Source organism: Vipera berus (genome assembly GCF_964194415.1).
Source record: "Vipera berus genome assembly, chromosome: 16".
Lineage (NCBI taxonomy): Eukaryota > Metazoa > Chordata > Lepidosauria > Squamata > Viperidae > Vipera > Vipera berus.
The window spans coordinates 7,731,406-7,751,209 of record NC_138219.1 but is presented as its reverse complement, the minus strand read 5'-3'; the positions used below and the strand labels follow the sequence as shown (position 1 = coordinate 7,751,209).

Here is a 19,804-nt window from a genome sequence, read left to right as displayed (position 1 = left end):
CCCGTTTGAGAAAGTGGTTGAAAAGGCCAGTAATTACGCTAACACTCCGCAAGACTCTCCTTTGGAAGAAATCACATTTTTGTGGCTCTCGCCCAGACATCAACCGGAGCTGACAGGTGACTAATCAACAGGATAATTAGCTCTTCTTGTTACTGCGTCCATAATTCTTTCCTTCGTTTGACAGGTAGTTCTCGACTTACGACGACTGTTGAGATTTCTGGGGTTGTGAGTCAAAATTTAGATGCATGGCGACTGACTCGTATTTACGACGGTCAGAGTGCCCTGGGGGATCGTGTGATTTCCCCTCTGACAACGGGGAAGCCAGCTTCTCTTAACAACTGTGTTTCCAAGTTAACGGCGGCCATGATTCACTTAGCCACGGGGGGGGGCAAGGAAGGTCGTAAAATGGAGCAAAACTCACTTTTTTTGGGGGGGCTCTGTCGCGGTCGTAAGTCAGGGGCTATCTGGACTGGAGCCTAAGGACGGGAGAGAGGAGGCATGAAAAAAAACCTGGCAGTTACACAACTCTTTAATCCTTTTGTGGAACAACAAGGTGTTTGTGCAACAAGCTTTCCCAATCCAGTCACAAGACACCTAGCCAGGAGCAGGTGTCACTCCGCAGCTGACTAGCGCTGACGCCGAGTTCGAAAGCCGGCTTGCCCACTCCTTCCAACTGTGCACATCTCCAGACCTCCTGATTTTAGGGTTAAGGCAGTGTGTGTGTGTGTGTGTGTGTGTGTGTGTGTGTGTCCTTATCAATGTCCTCGACTTATGAGTGGTTGCTTAGCAACCGTTCCAAGTTACGACAGACCTGGTTCTGAAGTTCCAACAGTGGCTCCCCCTGGTGGTGACAGCCTCTGCCTTTCTCTTATCCTCCCTCCCTCCCTATCTTCCTTTCCTTTCTCGTCTTTCCTTCTTCATTTCTTTGTGTTCTCCCCTTCTTACTTTTTCTTCTCTTCCCTTTCTCCTTCCTTTTCTTCCTTTCTTTGTTTGGCAAAGCCAAAGGGAAGGGAAGAAGGAAGGAAGGAAAGAAGATGCTTTTTCTTTCTTTCTTTCCTTCCTTCCTTCATTCGTTCCTTCCTTCTTTCCTTTCCTTCCTTCCTTCCTTCATCTTTTTCTTTCTTTCTCTTTTCTTTTTTCTTTCCTTTCTCTCTCTCTCTTTTCTTTCTCTCTTTTCTTTCTTTCTTTCTCTTTTTCTTTTCTTTCCAGCCTTGCTTTCTTTTTCCATTCTTTACTTTTCTCTCCCTTCCGTCTCAGATGATTTCATTTTTGCCTCTTTATTCTAACAACATAACAAAGCTATTTCCACCCCCCCCAAAAAAGAGAATAATTAAAGAACACCGCCCCCACGTCGCTGTCCCCCCCCCCCAGTCACCAGCTCTTAGACTTGATTTAGATATGGCTTTATTTTATTTTCTCAGATAAGTATTTGTGCATCTCAAAGACTGGCCAGGCCAAGGAAGCTTGCCGACTCTTCCCCTTTGCAGAGATCCTCTGTCTTTCCCGAGAGACTTCCTCGGTGGTGCATCTCCTGAGTTGTACATGCAGGCTTGGTTAAAGAGCAGAGGCACCGGTGGGGTGGGAGAGTGTTGGCCATCCTCAAAAAAATAAAAAAATAAAAAAAAATCCCCAACTCCCCTCCGCAAACGAGAAATCAGGAAAGGTGACAGTGAGATCTTATATCTTATCTGAAAACGAGGAACCCAAAGATGTGAATTTTGCGATAGCAGAAAGAGATCAAGGGTAACGCTAACCCCCTTTCTCGTCCTCTGGGCTCCAGAATTGTTGTAATTTGTTTCTACAAGTAGCCCTCAACTTACAGAGTTCGCTTAGTGACCGAAGTTACAACCGCACTGAAAAAATGGACTTAGGACTGGTTTTCACACTTGCGACCGTTTGCAGCGTCCCCCTGTGGTCACGTGATCAAAATTCAGATGCTTGGCCACTGCCTCGTACTTAGGATGGTCACAGCATCCCAGGGGTCATGTGATTCCCTTTTGTGACCTCCTGGCTACCAAAATCAATGGGGAAGCCAGATCCACTTAACGATCGTGTCACTAACTTAACAGCTGCAGTGATTCCCTTAACAACTGAGGTCGAGAAAGGTCGTACAATGGAGCAAAAGCTCACTCAGCCACCATCTCGCTTAGCCACAGAAACTTTGGGCTCCGTTGTGGTCATAAGTCAGCGACTACCTGTACCACTAACTCCTTATCCGAGGGATTGGTCAAGGCCTTGGAATGGTCATAATTTCTTACTGGCTCTGTGGAACCTCCAAGGTTAGAGGAAGTCTATTGTGGGAAAGCGTGTCCCTTCAAACTATGACCCAAACTATTTTGGGCTGCCAGAGCAAAAATCTGGGACTGCTTTTGTGATGTCTCCTCTCTCTCTCTCTCCTCTCTCTCTCTCTCTCTCTCTCTCTCTCTCTCTCCCCCCCCCCAGAATTCAGCTGGGTCCCCTCCCAGTCCCCGATGACTCTCCAAAGGAAGCACCCCAAAAAGGCACAGCAAAAGTGAGGTATCCACAAGAGAGGGACAAATGCGAGGGATAGGTGTACAAGGAACCAAACAGCACGACGCCGCGGAGGCATCATGGATAACGGGAAGACAGAACAGCATCTCCGGGGCAGTGAATCTAGGATAGAACGATAGGATTATCGGTTCAGTGGTGCATCCAAGCATTTGGATCAGTCCTTCCCATTGAGACGTAAGGAATTCGTTCAAAGGGAATCTCTCATTTTAAATCAGCAGGATGGGCTCGCCGTATTACCACCACCGCCACGCGTGCATAACCGGGACTCCAGAACGAGAATCGGTGGAGCCCTTAAAAAATGAGTCCTGATTGTCGCGTGAGACGTCGCAGGTTTGCGTATTTGTCCTCTCGGTGCGCCAGCAGCAAGGTGAGCCCTCCTTCCTGACCCCACTCGAGGTTTGGGGTTCCCCTCAAAGAATTTTTGGAGATCGCCGTATGGGAATACGGGACTCCCTGCTTTGGTTTCGAATGTATCCTGAGCGAGGCGGACTAATTTCCAAGCAATGGTGTAGGTTGACCCATGAGGCCGTTCCTGGACATTGTACAGCGAGGACATTCCCCAGATATCCGTCGTGGAGCGGGTTTTTTTGCTCCAGATCCTCTCCTCAAAGATTGCTTTCTCGCAGAAGTCCACTGAGGCTGCAGGGACGTCTCTGGTCCAGCTGGCGACCGGACAGGAGACGCCGTAAGGGGGAGGTTGAGTTCAGATCTCCGCAGCTTTGCAGATGGATGCCGTCAGCAGGACTCCCCAGCCTTAACACCTGAAAAACCCAAGGAATCGCTTGCTGAGAAAGATAGGTCATAAGCAGAGAGAGAGAAAGGGGAGGATCCGGATGAGGAAAAATGATCACGGGTCCCTCAGGGTTAGCCTTGTGAGGTAACTCAGGATAAGAAGCACAACTTCCATTTTCCTGTTTTGCATTTGGTATCTTGTTGACAAATGAAAATAAAGCTGTTAAAACCGAAATGTGGCTGGCCTCTTTGGCACCCCTGCTTTGCTGCAGTCCCGTGATCAAGAAAAGTCACTGGGGACGCCAGCAAGATGTCGTAAATCACTCCCGTTCCCACGGCTTGATTGCCTGCCTGCAATCGCTTTGTTTCTCGGCTCAAGTAAAGCAATGCCTCCAAAATCATGACCCAACAGGCATACTTTGTCTAGTGACTGTACTGGCACTCAAAACAAACAGCTCACAGTCACAACTGCAGTAACCTGATAATTACTTCCGATGTTAATTGCCCCGAATTACAATTATTTTCCTGTCAAGTTGTTTTTGATAAGGTCAGATGAGGCGAGATAAACCTATCCATCCTGATCGTCTTTAAAGCAGTGGCGTAGCGTGGGGGGTGCAGGGGGGGCCGGCCGCACCGGGCGCAACATCTGGGGGGAGCGCATTAGATGCATTTTACTTTAATTACATCAGTATTTTCATAACAAACAATACATGTGCTTAGGGGGTAAGGGTTTCTTAAACTAATCTAGTGGAAGAGACTCGAGTGCTAAAATCCACGGGTTAGGGGGCGCAAATTACTTGCCTTGCCCCGGGTGCTGACAACCCACGCTACGCCACTGCTTTAAAGTTCTTTAAAGGTGGTCCATAACTTACAACTGTTCATTTGATGACCGTCCAAAATTCAAGTTTAGGAGGGAAGGAAGGAAGGAAGGAAAAGGGAGGGAGGGAGGGGGAGGGAGAGAAAAGTAAGAAAAGGGAGGGAAGGAAGGAAGGAAGGAAGGAAGGAAAAGGGAGGGAGGGAGGGGGAGGGAGGGGGAGGGAGAGAAGAGTAAAAAAGGGAGGGAAGGAAGGAAGGAAGGAAAGGAAGGAAGGAAGGAAGGAAGGAAGGAAGGAAGGAAGGAAGGAAGGAAGGAATACAGAACAGCAGAATAACAGAGTTGGAACTCGGAGGTCTTCTAGACCAACCCCACCCCCCCGCTCAATCAGGAGACCCTCTACCATTTTGGACAGACGATATAGTCCAATTCCACCAACCCCCAAAAACCCCTTTAAAAACATCCTACTAAGATTAGCCTCCTGGATGTGGGAAAGCCCCCCCTCCTCCCCCCTTACGGCACCTGCTTGTTCCCGCGGGAAGTCCTTTCCGCCCCGGGCAACGTCAGGTTGCGTTTGGATCTGCGCAGGAACCGGGCCATCAGTCCACGGGACCCCCGGCACGCCTTGAGGTCCCCCAGAGAACGCGTGATAGTCTTTGACTGGTGATGGGGCGGCTTCTGCGGTAGCTCCAGCTTGGATTTGACAGCCAGGTGAGCCAGCGAGGGGGGGTCACCGAGGGAGGGGTGCAAGCGGCAAGCCCCCGAACACGGCCCTGAGGAGAGGGGGCGGAGAAGTTAACTTGCAGGTGCGATCCGACAGTGCAATCCTACAACCGCCCTTCCCTCCCTCCAACAGCTGCTTACAATCAAGTTACGGCCTCTTGTAGCACCCTGCGGTCAAGCGACCGCAGTTTATGACGCTTTGGAAGAAACCGGGGTCAAGTTCCAATTTCCAGGAAAGGGGAGGAAAAAAAAAGGAAAGAAAGCCCGCGGCGAACAATGGTTCCATTTAACAACCGGTGGGAAAATGTTATAAAATCGGGTCTGGGCACGCGAATTGCTTTGCAACGGTCGACAGCTTACGACGGTCAATTGCCAGCCTCCGTGAGGATCGTAGCTCAGGGGCTACCTGCACAGGTAAGCCCGTGAGTTACAATCGCAATTCGGCCTGCGTTGGTGAGGGAGTTTTGTTCGGCCAATTTTGCCCCATTTTACGACCTTCCTGGCCCGGTTGTTAAGTGTATCTGGCTTTCCCCTCCCCATTGACTCAGCCCATCAGACGGTCGCAAAAAGGGATCACGTGACCCTTCCCTGGGACGCTGCAACCCGTCATAAATATGAATTCAGTTGCCAAAGGTCTGAATTTGGATCCCACCGCCGTGGGGGATGCTGCGACGGTGCTACGTCAAGGGCAGAAAAACGGCCCTCCGGTCCCTTTCTGCGGTGCCGTTGTAACTCTGAACAGCCGCTAAACGAACGGTTGTAACTAGAGGACGAGCTGCACTGCCGGCGGAGCGTGGGAACTTTGAGGAATGCTGAACTCCCCCTTTGCATTCCCGCAGAACTTCTAAAAATTAAGCATTGTACAGCTGACTCTTCTTGGAAACCTGGTGGCTTTGGAGTTAAGCGTTTGCAGTCGCCGCTTTTAAGTCCGTGGGACGACAATTTGGCACCACAACACAGGAAAAGGATGATGCTAGGCTGGGGGGGGGGACGGTGAAATCACACACCACTAGGCAGTACAGCCCTCACCTGTTTCCGCCGACGAATTAGACGCCTCATCTCCGGACCCTTTGGTGCAAAAGACTTCTTGATCGTCGCTTTCTAGTGGGGGGAGGAAGGGAGGAAAAAGCGGGAGAGAAAGAATTAAAATCTGGGGTGGGGGTGGTTCGTGGCTCCCTAAAAGTGAGAAGGTTTGATTTGGGCCACGTGGCACCGTGGCTCCCCGGTCTGTATTAAATTCAGAAAAGGGCTTGGCCAGTTCGACTTTTCTGTGGCTTGTCTACCTACCGGAACAGCGTTTTCTGCAAAGGTTGTGGGTGCTCCATCACTGGAGGCTTCTAGGAAGAGATTGGAGAGCCACTTGTCTGGAATGTTACAGGATTTACTGCCTGAGCACAGGGGGTTGGACTAGATGACCTCCGGGATCCCTTTCAACTCTTGTTATTCTGTTATTCTGCTATTCTGATTTCCTTCCTTCCTTCCTTCCTTCCTTCCTTCCTTCCTTCCTTCCTTCCTTCCGAGCAGGGGGTTAGACTAGAAACGTCCAAGGTCCCTTCCAGCTTCTATTCTATTCTATTCTATTCTATTCTATTCTATTCTATTCTATTCTATTCTATTCTATTCTAGATCCAATTTCTATTCTATTCTATTCTATCCTAGATTCAATTTCTATTCTATTCTAGATTGATTTCTATTCTGTTCTATTCTGTTCTATTCTATTCTATTCTATTCTATTCTATTCTATTCTATTCTATTCTATTCTAGATCCAATTTCTATTCTATTCTATTCTATTCTAGATTCAATTTCTATTCTATTCTATTCTATTCTATTCTATTCTATTCTATTCTATTCTATTCTATTCTATTCTATTCTATTCTATTCTATTCTATTCTATTCTATTCTAACCACCAAGTCACTTCCAACTGTGTTATTCTGTTATTCTACTGTTCTGTTTTCCTTCCTTCCTTCCTGAACAGGGGGTTGGACTAGATGACCTCCAGGGTTCGTTCCACCTCTGTTATTCAGCCATGCCTACCAGCCTCCATGGACGTGCCCATCCCAGGGTCACTGTGGGACCGCACCAGGGAACAACGGATCACGGGGGACTGGCAGGAAGTTTCACTGCTGCGGCGCTGCTGTCGGAGGCCTTTGCGTGCCGACACTGCTGTCTTCGGTTTCACCCGCACTTCAGGGAAACACGGTCCCATGCCGTGGCCAAGACCCTCCAGGCGGTGGCAGCTGTGGGTGTGGGCGCCGCTGGCCTCCAGCGGCCCGTCGTACACTGTGCCCGGCGTGGAGCAGGAGAAGGAACGTTCGCCCCGCAGGCGCGCCTGGGGGACGTCTTCAAACGGGCCCTGGGGATGAAGCCCACAGTGTCCACAATCCACGCTCAGGCAGTAATCCGCTCGGCTGCGCTGGATCGAGCGGAAAAGCACGTAATCCACCGAGCACGCCGATCCGCTTCCGTCCAGCAAGCAGGAGTCCTCGGACGGACTGCTGTCCCCGGCAATGTCTACAATTTCCGACATGATGAGCGAGTTACTGTCCACGGAGATGGCTGTTGGGAAAACAACAACAACACGGACACGTGACAAAGCGAAGCCTTGTTGGGAAAAAAAATGCACACTCTGGCTAGAAAAGATGTTAGGAGAACATGTTGGTTTTAAACCTGAGCTTTTTCTGTTTAGGTGTAATGCCAAGAAAGACTTAACAAACAAAGCTCACGCATGACTTTGCCCGTCACAACAGCGGGAAGAGTTACCGGTATATCTGCGCAACACTGGAAAAAAGGAAGGAGTACCATCGGATGAAGGAATAATAAAAACATAAAATAAAATACGGTGATGGACAGATTGACTACTAGGAGGCTGAAAAAGAAGAAACGGACTGTTATCAAACTCGGGGTTTATTTTACCACTGGTTGGAGGAAAGAAGAAAGGATTAGGAATTAAATATGTGTTAGCATGTAAACCCAGACAGCACGTTGGCTGAAAAATGATTATTGTATGTATGGGGGAAAAAGGAGTAAAAAGAAAAAAAACGGAGCGAAAAGAAGGACAGTTGGTCCCCCCCAGTTACAACAGCTCTTTTAGTAACCGTTCAAAGTTACGACGGCGCTGGGAAAAAGTGACTTAAGATAGGGGTTCTCGACGTTGTCCACGTACCGCTGGAGGAGGGCAGGATGTTGTCACGGGCCCGCGAAGGCTTGAAGAAATGTGATGGTTTAAATCTTAAGCCTTGGGGGTCCGTGGCCATTGTCCGTGGCCACAAAAGTTATTTAAAGGGGGTCTGTGGTGAAGAAAAGCGTGAGAAGCACTGACTTAGGACCAGTTTTTCACTCTTACGCCCGATCAAAATTCGGACACTTGGCAACTGGCTCAGATTGATGACGGTCGCAGCGTCCCGAGGCCGCGCGATTCCCCTTTGGCGACCATCCCTTCACAACGTAACAACTGCGGAGAGATTCACTGAACAAACGGTGGCAGGGAAGGTGGTAACATGGGGGCAAAATCCACTCAACGGCGGCCTCGTTTAGCAACAGAAAATTGGGACTCTCTGTACACCAAGGAGAGATGTTGGTGAAGTTTTTGGAAATGATATTAAGGGTTAGGGCTTCTGAGTTGCTCAGGTCCCCCACGCCAGGCCAGGATCCGTTTTCAGAAAAATCAGATAAATTGGAACTTGTGATCTTTTTTTTCCCGTTTGGGGTTCTAGTGGGACACAACGATTGTAGGCTATTTCCACAGATGATTGTGAGTACGGCTGCTTTCTGACTGTCCCCCCCGGGGTTGTGTGTAAACATGACAGGACTTCTGGGAAGTAGGAATAAACTGATTTATCGGTGCACTAAGTGTAAATTTTCTGCTCAGAGTTGTTTCTTTTCTTTTATACTTTGTGGTGGAACCAGCTACCCTGAGAGGGCCTTTTCCAGCAGGGCAACAAAACAATTGTGTGTTTGTGTGTGTGTGTATTTACCTTCGCCGCTGAGCACAACGGAAGGGACCTGGTTGCAGGAACACGGCCCGTGTGATATTTCCGTAAACTGAGAATCAAACAGCGTTACCTGTAGGCAGAAAACCTCCGTTAATGTAGCTTCGCAGGCGACCGTGAAGTTTTCAAGATATATGCTACTGTCTCTGGAGGTTCCACAATGGGCCTAACTAACAACGAGTCACAGAATCTACTGTTACAGTAGCAATAGCACTTCGACTTATGTACCGCTTCACGGTGCTTTACAGCCCTCTCTAAGCGGTTTACAGAGTCAGCATATTGACCCCCAAACATCTGGGTCCCCCCTTTTACCGACCCCAGAAGGACGGAAGGCTGAGTCAACCTTGAGATGGTCAGGATCGAACTCCTGGTTGTGGGCAGAGTTAGCCTGCAATGCTGCATTCTAACCACTAGGGAGGGAGGGAAGGAAGGAAGGAAGGAAGGAAGGAAGGAAGGAAGGAAGGAAGGAAGGAAGGAAGGAAGGGTGGGAAATAGCACATAGAATTATATACCGCTTCACATACGCACATGCCCTTTGCACATGCTCTGGGGTGCTCTGTCTTTCCATTAATTAAAAAAACAACAACTCAACTGCCCCTCGACTTGGGTTCAACAGCAGCAAGAGCATCTTCAACCATACCTGGCTGTCCCCACGGAGCCCCATAACAGCCTCATAACTTGGAGGAAAATCAGTGGGGTATAGGGGTACCGGGCTATCCATGGAACCATTGTAGGTAATGCTAAACAACAATAAATAAATGATATTATCTGTTAAATAGATTAAATAAATTCTTTTTCTTTCTTCTTTCTTTCTTTCTTTCTTTCTTTCTTTCTTTCTTTCTTTCTTTCTTTCTTTCTTTCTTCTTTCTTTCTTTCTTTTTCTTTCCCTTTCCTTCCTTCTTTCCTTTCTTTCCCCTTCCTTTCCTTTTTTTCTTTTCTTTCCCATTGTGCTTACATTTCCTTTCTCTTCGAATCAAGGTCTCGCCGCCAGCAAAACCTCCCGATTCTCTTACAGGGCACGGAATCTTTTTCCGTTGAGCCAAAATTTATTTACATATCATCACACAATCCACGTTTTAGCAACCTCACCTCTGGGCATCCGTCTCCGAACTGCAAGTATACTCGGGGGGATAGTAAGGAGGGGGCGGAACTGGCGGGACAAACTCATCCAGATCCAACATGTGATGCAAGAAAGTATCCGGAGGAGATGTACAGTCCAGCGTGACGGAGCTTGACCGAGGTGGAGAAAGCTGGAAATTGAAAGAGAATTGAATAAATAAATTCAACCCGGCCAGAAACGGTAAGAAAGAAAAAAATAATCTCTTTTGATAATCTTGGCAAATTAAACCCAGCTGGAAAAATCCAGTTTTGGTCACCATGTTACGAAAAAGACAATGACATTTTGGGGAAAAGTGCAAAGAAGACGAAAACATATGAAGAACAGTTGCAGGATTTGGGTGTGGCTACTGGATAGCAATATTCCAATATTTGAGAGGCTGCACCAAAGAGGTGCAGAGCGAGCGCCTGTTACTCGTCCCAGCTTCTGCCAACCTAGCAGTTGGAAAGCACGTAAAAATGCAAGTAGGAAAATAGGGACCACCACGGTGGGAAGGTAACAGCGTTCCGTGCGCCTTTGGCGTCTAGTCATGCCGGCCACGTGACCACGGAGACGTCCTCGGAAAAGCGCTGGCTCTTCGGCTTGGAAACGGAGATGAGCACCGGCCCCTAGAGTCGGAAACGACTAGCACGCACATGCGGGGGAACCTTTACCTTTACCTTTCACCAAAGAGGGGGTCAATCTATTTTCCCAAACACCCAGATGATGGACACTAATCAAGAAGGGAAGCAACCTGCAATTAAGGAGAAACTTCCTAACAGTGAGGACAATTAACCAGTGGAACAGCCTGCCACCAGAGGTTTTGGGTACTGGAGCTTTTTAAGAAGAGACTGGACAGCCACTTGTCTGAAATGGTCTAGGGTCTCCTGCTAGAGCAAGCAGGTTGGACTAGATGACCTCCATGGTCCCTTCTAGCTCTATTCTATTCTAATTCCATTTGTTGAGAGTTTCTGGTTGTGAGTCAAAGCCAACGCCGTTTTTCGGTGACTCACCACGTGGAGAATGTCGACTGAAAAAATCTGAATGCAACATATGATGGCAGACAGGGTACACACGACAATGGAGAAGATGGTTAAGCCACAGATGCTGAAAAGCAGGTCCTACGGTGAACAAAGGGAAAATTGTCAGAAAGGAGTAACAGAGAAAGAGACGGAGATGCATTTTAGCTAAGTTCGGGAGAAATTCCAAACAAGGGAAATAATAATACCCAAAACATCTGGAGCACCGTTTGAACACTTGCGGCATTGACAAAATCACCATCGGTCAATTGCAAAAGGCAGCTGACCTCTTGCAGTGATATCTTTAATATCATTAAATAAAAACATCTGCCTATCCCAGATCCCTGGGAAGGGCTTCATAGATGGATAAAAATGCTGAATCCAGCCTAAACATCTGGATAACTGTGTGACAAACCATAGTAATAGTAATAATAATAATAATACTATTGGCATTGACAAAATCCCCATCGGTCAATTGCAAAAGGCAGCTTGACTTAGAATAGCTTAAATCCTGCAATGAGACTTTTAACATCATCAAACAACCACATCTGTCCATATCCCAGGTCCTTGGGAAGGACTCAAAACTGCCAAATCCAGTTTAAACATCTGGCTGTGTGAGGAGCCATAATAATAGCAATTGAACACTCTCGGCATTGACAAAATCTCCCTCCACCAATTGCAAAAGGGCAGCTGACATCCTAAGACAATACTTTTAACGTTATTAAACAACCACATCTGTCTATCCCAGATCCTTGGGAAGGACTTAACGGGTGCAGGAAAGAAAATGCCAAATCCAGCCTAAACAGCTGGCTGACTTTGTAACAAACCATGATAGTGTAAAAATAATCCTGGGAAATCTTGAGAGTTTCCGTTTGTCTGTCTCAGCAAATTCTGTCAATTTATTCCTCCATGGCGGATAGTGACAACTTTTCCCTTGCCACTCACTTTCAGGACCAGAAGAATCCTGGAACAATTCGAATCCACATCAGCTTTATTGCCGCAGGCAGGAATCCCGGATTCAGATGGCGAGTAGATGCATTTCTTATACAGAAAACTAGTCTGCAAAGAAAAGAAAGATCATTGCATCTAAAAGCACGGTGGTTGGGGAATTATGGGAGTTTTCAGAGATTCTTTGGATGGTGTGAGAAATGGGATACGCTTTTTCCTGATCTCTGGATGGTTTTAGAAGTGGGATACAGCTCTTTGTGCTGGTGGTAGAAGTGGGATATGATGTTTTGTGGTCTCTGGATGGTGTCAGCAGTAGGATACACTTTTCCTGCTCTGTCTCCAAGACAGCAGGCTAAGAAAGGATGAATAAATTCTTCTTCCCTTCCTCCCCCCTGGCTCCAAACCTCACTCCTCCGAACACAATTCCTCCCCCCTCCCCATAACTGACCCGTTGCATCCCCACCTGGCCTTTCAGGCTGCGTCGCCATCCCAGCTCCTTTGGGATCGAAGATCCGTCTCGCTGCCTTATCCGTTCACAGGCTTCCAAAGATTTCACCTGCTGGGCATGTTGGCAGGACAGAATCGAGCCCGCCAGGGTGAGCATCACCCCTAAGACAGACAGCAGGGTGAAGAAGGTGATCTGGAAAGGAGGGAGGGGGGAGGGGAGAAGAAGCAATTTGCAAAAGGCTGCCCCAAATGCTCCAAAATATCAGGAAAAAAATCCTAGAATTTTTTTATCTTATTTTTACTGAGCCTCAATGATTAAATGATACCAAATTATTACAACATCTCTACCTCTATTATCTTTCTTTCATCTCTCATTTGTCTATCATCTCTCTCTCTCTAGGATCCATCTATCTATCTATCTATCTATCTATCTATCTATCTATCTATCTATCTATCTATCTATCTATCTATCTATCTATCTATCTATCTATCTATCTATCCATCCATCCATCCATCCATCCATCCATCCATCCATCCATCCATCCATCTATCTATCTATCTATCTATCTATCTATCTATCTATCTATCTATCTATCTATCTATCTCTAAAATCTATCTATGATCCATCTATTTATCTGTCTGCTGTCTATCTATATCTACATTTCTCTCTCACTTTCTATCATTTACCTATATCATCTCTCTCTCTCTGATATATCTATCTGCTGTCTCTCGCTCGCTCGCTCGCTCTACCTACCTACCTATCATCCATCCGTCTGTCTGTTGTCTATATCTATATCTGCATCTCTCTCTCATTTATCATCTCTCTCGTATATGTCTCTCACTCTCTCACTCTCTCTATCTAATCTATCTATTCTATCTAATTGATCTGTCTATCTATCTATCATCTATCTATCTATCTATCTATCTATCTATCTATCTATCTATCTATCATCTATCTATCTATCATCTAATCTATCTATCTATCTATCTATCTATCTATCTATCTATCTATCTATCTATCATCTATCTATCTATCTATCTATCTATCTCAACTATCTATAATTCGTTTTTTGTACAAGAGACTCTGGCAGTTGCAGAGGAATAAGGTTGCCCCGTGCAACATTGTGGAAAACTCCAGATTGCGTCCGGAAGACGGAGGGGAAGGGAGAAGGGGCGGCCTGCGTTGGGGTCCGACGGCCGGGATGGACGAGTCTGCTGGTGATTTCCTGCTGGCCAACAAAGCATCCCACTTACCACGGGGGTGAAAGGGCGTCTCCATGAAACGATGCCAACCACACCGGAGAATGCCAGCTGGAAGCAAGAGAAAGCAGGGATGAGAAACTGGCCCACCTCAAGGCCAACCTAAAGGAACTTTTCTTGCTCCCAACATGACTTTTTATCGCACACAACCGCTCAAAGCCAACAATGGCAGCGAAAACAGCAGCCCGCAACCTGTTCTGGCTCTTACGACCGTCACACGCAACCCTCCCCCCACACACACATAGTCACGCGGTCGAAATTTGGGCGCTTGCCGACTGGCACGCACAGGTGGGTCCTAGCTTCTCCTGCTTGAGCAGCGGGCTGGACTAGAAGACCTCCAAGTTCCCTTCCAGGTCCTATCCTCTTCTAGGCTGATGGGTTCTCTCAAGCCCCCCCCCCCCATCCAACCGCCGTTCCCAATTGGGAAACCCACGGCCAGGAGGAATTGGGAGGGGGGGTTTAAGTTCCTCCTCCGCCGATGGCACCGCCTTTTGCCAAGGTCTCTGCGGAGAGGCTGGTGAGAGGAAGGGCTGGGCACCGGTTTGGGCATCTCTCGCCTCTAATGGAAGGCCTCGGCCCTGAATTATTTATCACTGCGTCTCGAGAACCAGCGGCTGAAACGCTCTTAATGCAAAAGGCTGGGAACTTTGGCCGGGCGGCTTCTCCGCTCAAGGAAGGCAGAGCCAAGTTCCAGAAACGGAGGAAAGTCTGGCCTGTCGATCTTTCCAGAAAGCCAGTCTCCGGAGGGCAGGGAGACACCAACGGGATAAGGCCCTTACGGATAAATAAATCTGGAAAACTCTCCGCCCCCCCCCCCAAAAAGATGCGTAGCTCCCGTTCGCCTGGGCTAGGGATAACATTCGGGCAGCCCCTGGTTTTGATTCCTCCTGTCCCGGCTGGTTCTGTTCAATTCTCCGTTCCATTCTGTTCTTTGTCCTCTAGCCTTTTCTATTTTTGATAACATGATACTATGATGTTTTTTTTTATTCTCTTCTCTTCTCTTTCATTCTCTTTTCCCTTCTATGTCTTGACTTCTTTTATCTCTTCTCGTCTATTTTCACTATCTATTCTGTTCTGTTCTGTTCTGTTCTGGGGTACTCATCCTTTTCCTTCCTCTCTTCCTTCTTTCCTCCCTTCCTTCCTCCCTCCCTTTTCCTTCCTCCCTCCCTTCCTTATCTCTTTCTCTTTTCCTTCCTTCTTTCCTTCCTATCTCTTTCTGTCTGTCCCTTCCTTCCTTCCTTCCTTCCTTCCTTCCTTCCTTCCTTCCTTCCTTCCTTCCTTCCTTCCTTCCCCTACCTCCCTTCCTTATCTCTTTCTCTGTCTTTTCCTTCCTTCCTTCCTTCCTTCCTTCCTTCCTTCCTTCCTTCCTTCCTTCCTTCCTTCCTTCCTCCATCTCTCCCTTTTCCTTCCTCCCTCCCTCCTTCCCTCTCCATACTTCTTGCTGAATGTTTGCATCACTTGAAATTCAGCTTATCTTTGAAAGCTTTCTGGGGTATCCTTTGAAATATTTCAGATTCTCTGGGAGGTGGGGAGAATATCTTGTTGCAGCCACAGGGGTCGTGGGATCCTTCACACACCCAAAACCCCACAGCCACCGGCCCTTTAGAAGAGACTCACCGGAAAACCGGCCCAGATGGGACAGGAATTCCCGATGGGATGCTGAGATGGGATGGAAGTGGTGACCAGCAAACTCAGCGTCACGATGAGGACCCCCAGGATCATCTGGATGAAGCCCAGGAGGAGGATAATTTGTAGCCAAGCCCTTCGGACGCGCAAGTGTGTAAAACTGTGAGAAGTCCGGCCGGTTAAGGAGTAGCTGGAGTCGCTGCGGGAGGGCATGGTGACCCCCCAAAAGTAGACTCATGAAAGTGGTCCAAAAAGCAGCCCCAAACAATATTTTTTTAAAAAACAAACAAACAAAAAAAACCTGAGGACTAGGAACATGGAGATATAAACACAATGTCCGGTCAATTCCAATCCTTGCACATTAGCTTCCAGCCATTACAAAAAGGCTTTTTTTTTTTACAGACGAGAACAGCAGTTCATCCTCACTTCCCACCCCCCCTCCCCATTAAAGGAAATTAAGTCTTTTTTTGGCGGGGGGGAGGGGGTCCTTCTTTTCCTAAAGAAAAAAAAAACAACCCTTGAATTCTTTGGGCTGCTCCAGATGAGACCCTCGTATTGCAGAGGATTTTAAAAAGAAAAAAAACACAAAACAAATGTTTTAGCTGGGATGACCTTTTGCTAGTAGGCTGGTCTGGGAAACCACGAAAAGAGCGCTCCGAGGCACGTGCAGAGCGCCAGGCCAATAATTCCAGGCGAGGAGGCCAGAAAGAAAAGGAAAAAAAAATGCAATTAAATTCCAGCAGGGTTTTTATTATCTAAAAGATCAGGGAGATGTCGTTGGCTGTTGTTTTTTCTCCTCCTTCGAAAGCTGCTGAGAAGCCCAGAGACCATCGGACGATTTCAGAAGTGGGGTTATCCTAAAAGGGAAAAAAAAAACACTTTCCAAGTACAAAACAGAGACCTGGGGGGGGGGGGGTGGGGGGAGGAAAAAGCACAATTTCCTCATCCAGGAGTGCCAAGTCTGAAAGCCAAGGCTTGGCTTTCCTGGGAAACAGGACCGCCCTCCTGGGTTGTTGTTGTTTGTTGCTGTTGGAGGTGGGGGGGGTGTTTGCTGAGATTGAGTTCTCCCCTAGGGTCTCGTCGTGGGCTGAAGTGGGTGCTTGGCCAGGCCCGGATTGTGCCAGCCAATTTTGGATAGCCCCCAAAGCCATCCGAAATGACAGCGCTGGAGGCAAACGTAGCCGTTTGGAAGCACCTTTCTCTTCCTCCTTTCTTCCTTCTCCATCCCTCCTTCCCCTCTTCCTCTCGTCTCCCATCTCCGCCTCTTTCTTTACTTCTTCTCCTTTCCTTCCTTCCTCTTCCATCTCCATCTTTCTTCTCCTTCCTTCCCTCCTTTTCCCTCTCTTCTCTACCTCTCTTCTTCTTTGCTTCCATCGCTTTATATCTCGTTTCTCTCTTTCCTTCCGTTTCCTTCCTTCGTTCCTTCTCTCCTTCCCTCCTCCTCACTCTCCTTCCTTGCCCTCTGTCCTTCCAACTCTTTATCTCTCTCTTTCTTCTTTCTTCCCTTCCCTTCCACCCCTTTCCCTTCCTCTCCTTCCTTTCATCTTTCTTTCCTTCCTTCCCTCCTTGCTTCCTCTCCTCTCCTCCCTCCCTCATCACTCCTTCCTCTTTCCTTCCATCTCTTTATCTCTCTCTTTCTTCTTTCTTCCCTTCCCTTCCACCCCTTTCCCTTCCTCTCCTTCCTTTCATCTTTCTTTCCTTCCTTCCTTCTCCCTGCTTCCTCTTCTCTCCTCCCTCCCTCATCACTCCTTCCTCTTTCCTTCCATCTCTTTATCTCTCTCTTTCTTCTTTCTTTCCTTCTTTCCCTTCCTCTTTCCTTCCTTTTCTAGCACTCCTTCTCTTTCTCTTTCTTCACTCCTTCCTTCTGCCTCCTCTTCCTCGGCATTCTCCCCACAAGCTCTCCACAGCTGGCAAACATCTGCAGTCAGCCATCCAGCCAGACTGGTGATGGGGAGGGGGAGGAAATTTGAAGTGGGGAAGGGAGACAGGTGTGGCAGGAGATGCTCAGGGCCGTGGCCGAGCTTGCAAATCCTCGTGTGGTTTTTTTTTTTTGGTGTGCCGTCACCCAGAGAAAGTTTGTGATGCACAGTCCCGCAAGCACACCTGGGACGTCTTTTCCCAGTGTAAGAGTGGGGGGGGGAGGATGCTTGCAAAGAGGGCTTTTCCACTGGGGGGGGAATGGAGCACTGGAATTTGGGCACCCCAAACCTCCGATACCTGTTGGAGACCCAGAATCGAAATGCACCAGGAGGAAAGGCCCAATTTGTCTCGCCCTTTGTGTGTGTGTGTGGGGGGGGGGGTGTCACAGCTTGTTCTAAAAACTTAAGATTCTGCCAGCCCAACCCTGAATTTCCTCCCTTGCTGCTAAACCTTAGCCTGGTTGTCTCCCCCCCCCCCACAATGAAGGGCCCCTGAGTCCCCCCCGCCCAGCAGCCCTAATCCTGGCTCTCCCGCTGGAAAAAAATAATTTCCACCCTCCCCCATTTTTCTCCCGGGCCCCCAAAGAGGAGTTAAAATCGGCTGCAGCCTTACCCAGAAGGGGCGGAGTCTCTCTGCTCAACTGCAGGACTGCTTCAAGCTAGAGATGCTTTTAAGCCCCGCCTCCCTTTGCTAAGTGCCTGTATCCTTCTTCTCCAGCCAAAGATGCTTTGGCCGGTCCTGATGCTGCAGGGAGGGGAAAAGGGAAAAATATTTTTTTTTAAAAAAAAAACCCAACAACAACACCCTGCCGTGCTGCATCTTGGGAGCTGTAGTTCTCCAGCTCAAATTCCTGAAACTGACCCCCGTTCCAGCCTGTTTCACAAAACGGGGCAGAAGAACTGGGGGAAAAGAGATAGCAAATTGTTTTTTTTTTCCCCCTGCCATAAGTGGTGGTAGGTAGGTGGCTTTTTTTTTTGCGTGCTTTTTCCTTTTTCTAAATCTGCTTTACAGTCTTGCCTCTTTCTTGTTCCAATTTTCCCACATTTTGCAACATACATTTATTTATTTATTTATTTATATATATATTTATTTATTTATTTATTTATTTATTTAATGCATGCTTCTTTAACTGATTCGAGCCTCCGGAACCCATTCAGCATCTGAAAACTGCTGAAAAAAAATATTCAGATCTGTTTTGCAATCTTGTCCCCTTGCGTATTGTTCAATTTTTTCAGATTTTGCAACATTAATTTTTTAAAAAAAGCTTTTACAACACACACACAAACACACACACACACACACACACACACACAGAGGGGTCTAAATTAACATCATCCTTCCGGTAAGCTTGGAAACAAAATATTTTGAGTAGATGCTTTGATCCATCAGGAGCCAAATCGGGATAGAAGCCAACTGGGAAAATGTTTCCCGCGAGATCTCTTAGCTAATGGAATGGGATCCGCTGCCAATTTTTTTTTTTCATCTTTTCGGCTCTGCGGCTGAATCCAGCTGATGGGAATTTCAAACAGACCCCAGCAAAAAGCCACCTTCTTTTAAATGTCGAGCTCCTTAAAGCAAGGTTTCACTTCATTTCTCCAAAATGTCATTTTGCAAAGTGGTGGCTACTGTTTGCAACAAAGCTTCATTTGTTCCTATCGTCAAGAAAAATTGCTTATCCTTTGTCTGGTGAATGTGGTTTTCCCCCCCTGTCCTAATAGCAATACTTTCCCTACCTAATTGCTATATTATTTTATTCCATCAGCCTAACTTGAGGACAATCAATACAGTGATTGTTCTGTCTGTCTGTCTGTCTGTCTGTCTGTCTGTCTGTCTATCTATCTATCTATCTATCTATCTATCTATCTATCTATCTATCTATCTATCTATCTATCTATCTATCTATCTATCTATCTATCTATCTGCTAAAATCAGGAGAAATACACCTTAGCTGCGTTATGAGTCTCTTTTAAAAGGCAAGGAAAAAAAAATATTTTTAACACAACGATCAAATAAGCCTCACTGGAGATGCCACCATTACATGCTCATTTCCCCCACTCCAAACTACTGTTTTTTTTAAAAAAATAAATATCTAAACTAACTTTTGCTCACTTACCGTAAATCCAGAATTAAGAGAAACGTGTTTTACCTTGCTTCAGTTTGGTTTCCGGATTATTCGGGACCTGGGGTATTCTGCCCACTAGCGATGCCATCGCACAAATGATAGCCAGGAATTATTCACAGGACGGAACGTTGTTAAGAAAAGCAACGTAAATTTTATAATAAATAATCCTAATTTTGTGGTGGTGGGCATTTTCCTGATTTCATGCCTCTCTTGCAAACCTGGATCTAAACACCAGCGGCCTCTGGTGGACTAACTGGCTTCCTGCAAGCCTCAGTAAGCACAGTATTTTTAATTACGGCTTAGTGGAAAGTTTCAGGCAATGCATTCCCACGACATGGTTAAGTGGGTTTAACCTAAATTACTCAGGAGAGGGGGGTGGCTTGTATCAACCCAGCTTGTTTTGTTAGTTTATGGCTGAAGTATCTGAGAGGCTGCCACAAAGAAGGAGGGGAGTCAACTTATTTTCCAAAGCACCGGAAGGCAAGACAAACAACAGATTTTTTTTTTAAAAAAAATCCCATTTATATCCTGCCCTTCTCCGAAGACTCAGAGCGGCTTACAATCTAAGCACAAA

The 19,804-nt window shown here is 47.1% G+C and overlaps 1 protein-coding gene across 4 annotated transcripts; it reads right to left on the bottom strand.

Moving 5' to 3' along the window:
* Window positions 1-438: 438 nt before the first annotated feature.
* On the bottom strand, window positions 439-19,593 carry ENTREP3 (endosomal transmembrane epsin interactor 3). Of its 4 annotated transcripts, XM_081340544.1 has the most exons (14): window positions 19,222-19,593; window positions 17,721-17,852; window positions 15,180-16,045; window positions 13,557-13,613; window positions 12,319-12,495; window positions 11,853-11,966; window positions 10,902-11,009; window positions 9,882-10,042; window positions 9,433-9,532; window positions 8,778-8,865; window positions 6,838-7,359; window positions 5,831-5,902; window positions 4,601-4,851; window positions 439-3,293 (listed from the first exon to the last, which is right to left on the bottom strand). In XM_081340544.1, the coding sequence occupies exons 3-14, from the start codon at window positions 15,399-15,401 to the stop codon at window positions 3,138-3,140; spliced, it is 2,028 nt and encodes a 675-aa protein (XP_081196670.1). In that variant the 5' UTR covers window positions 15,402-16,045; window positions 17,721-17,852; window positions 19,222-19,593; the 3' UTR covers window positions 439-3,137. The 4 variants fall into 4 exon arrangements, 3 of the variants coding, with proteins under 3 accessions (XP_081196670.1, XP_081196669.1, XP_081196668.1); XM_081340543.1 differs by lacking the exon at window positions 19,222-19,593 and having other exon boundaries at window positions 17,721-18,367; XR_014028104.1 differs by lacking the exons at window positions 17,721-17,852; window positions 19,222-19,593 and adding an exon at window positions 6,089-6,138 and having other exon boundaries at window positions 3,139-3,293; window positions 15,180-17,568.
* Between the last annotated feature and the right edge of the window lie 211 nt (window positions 19,594-19,804).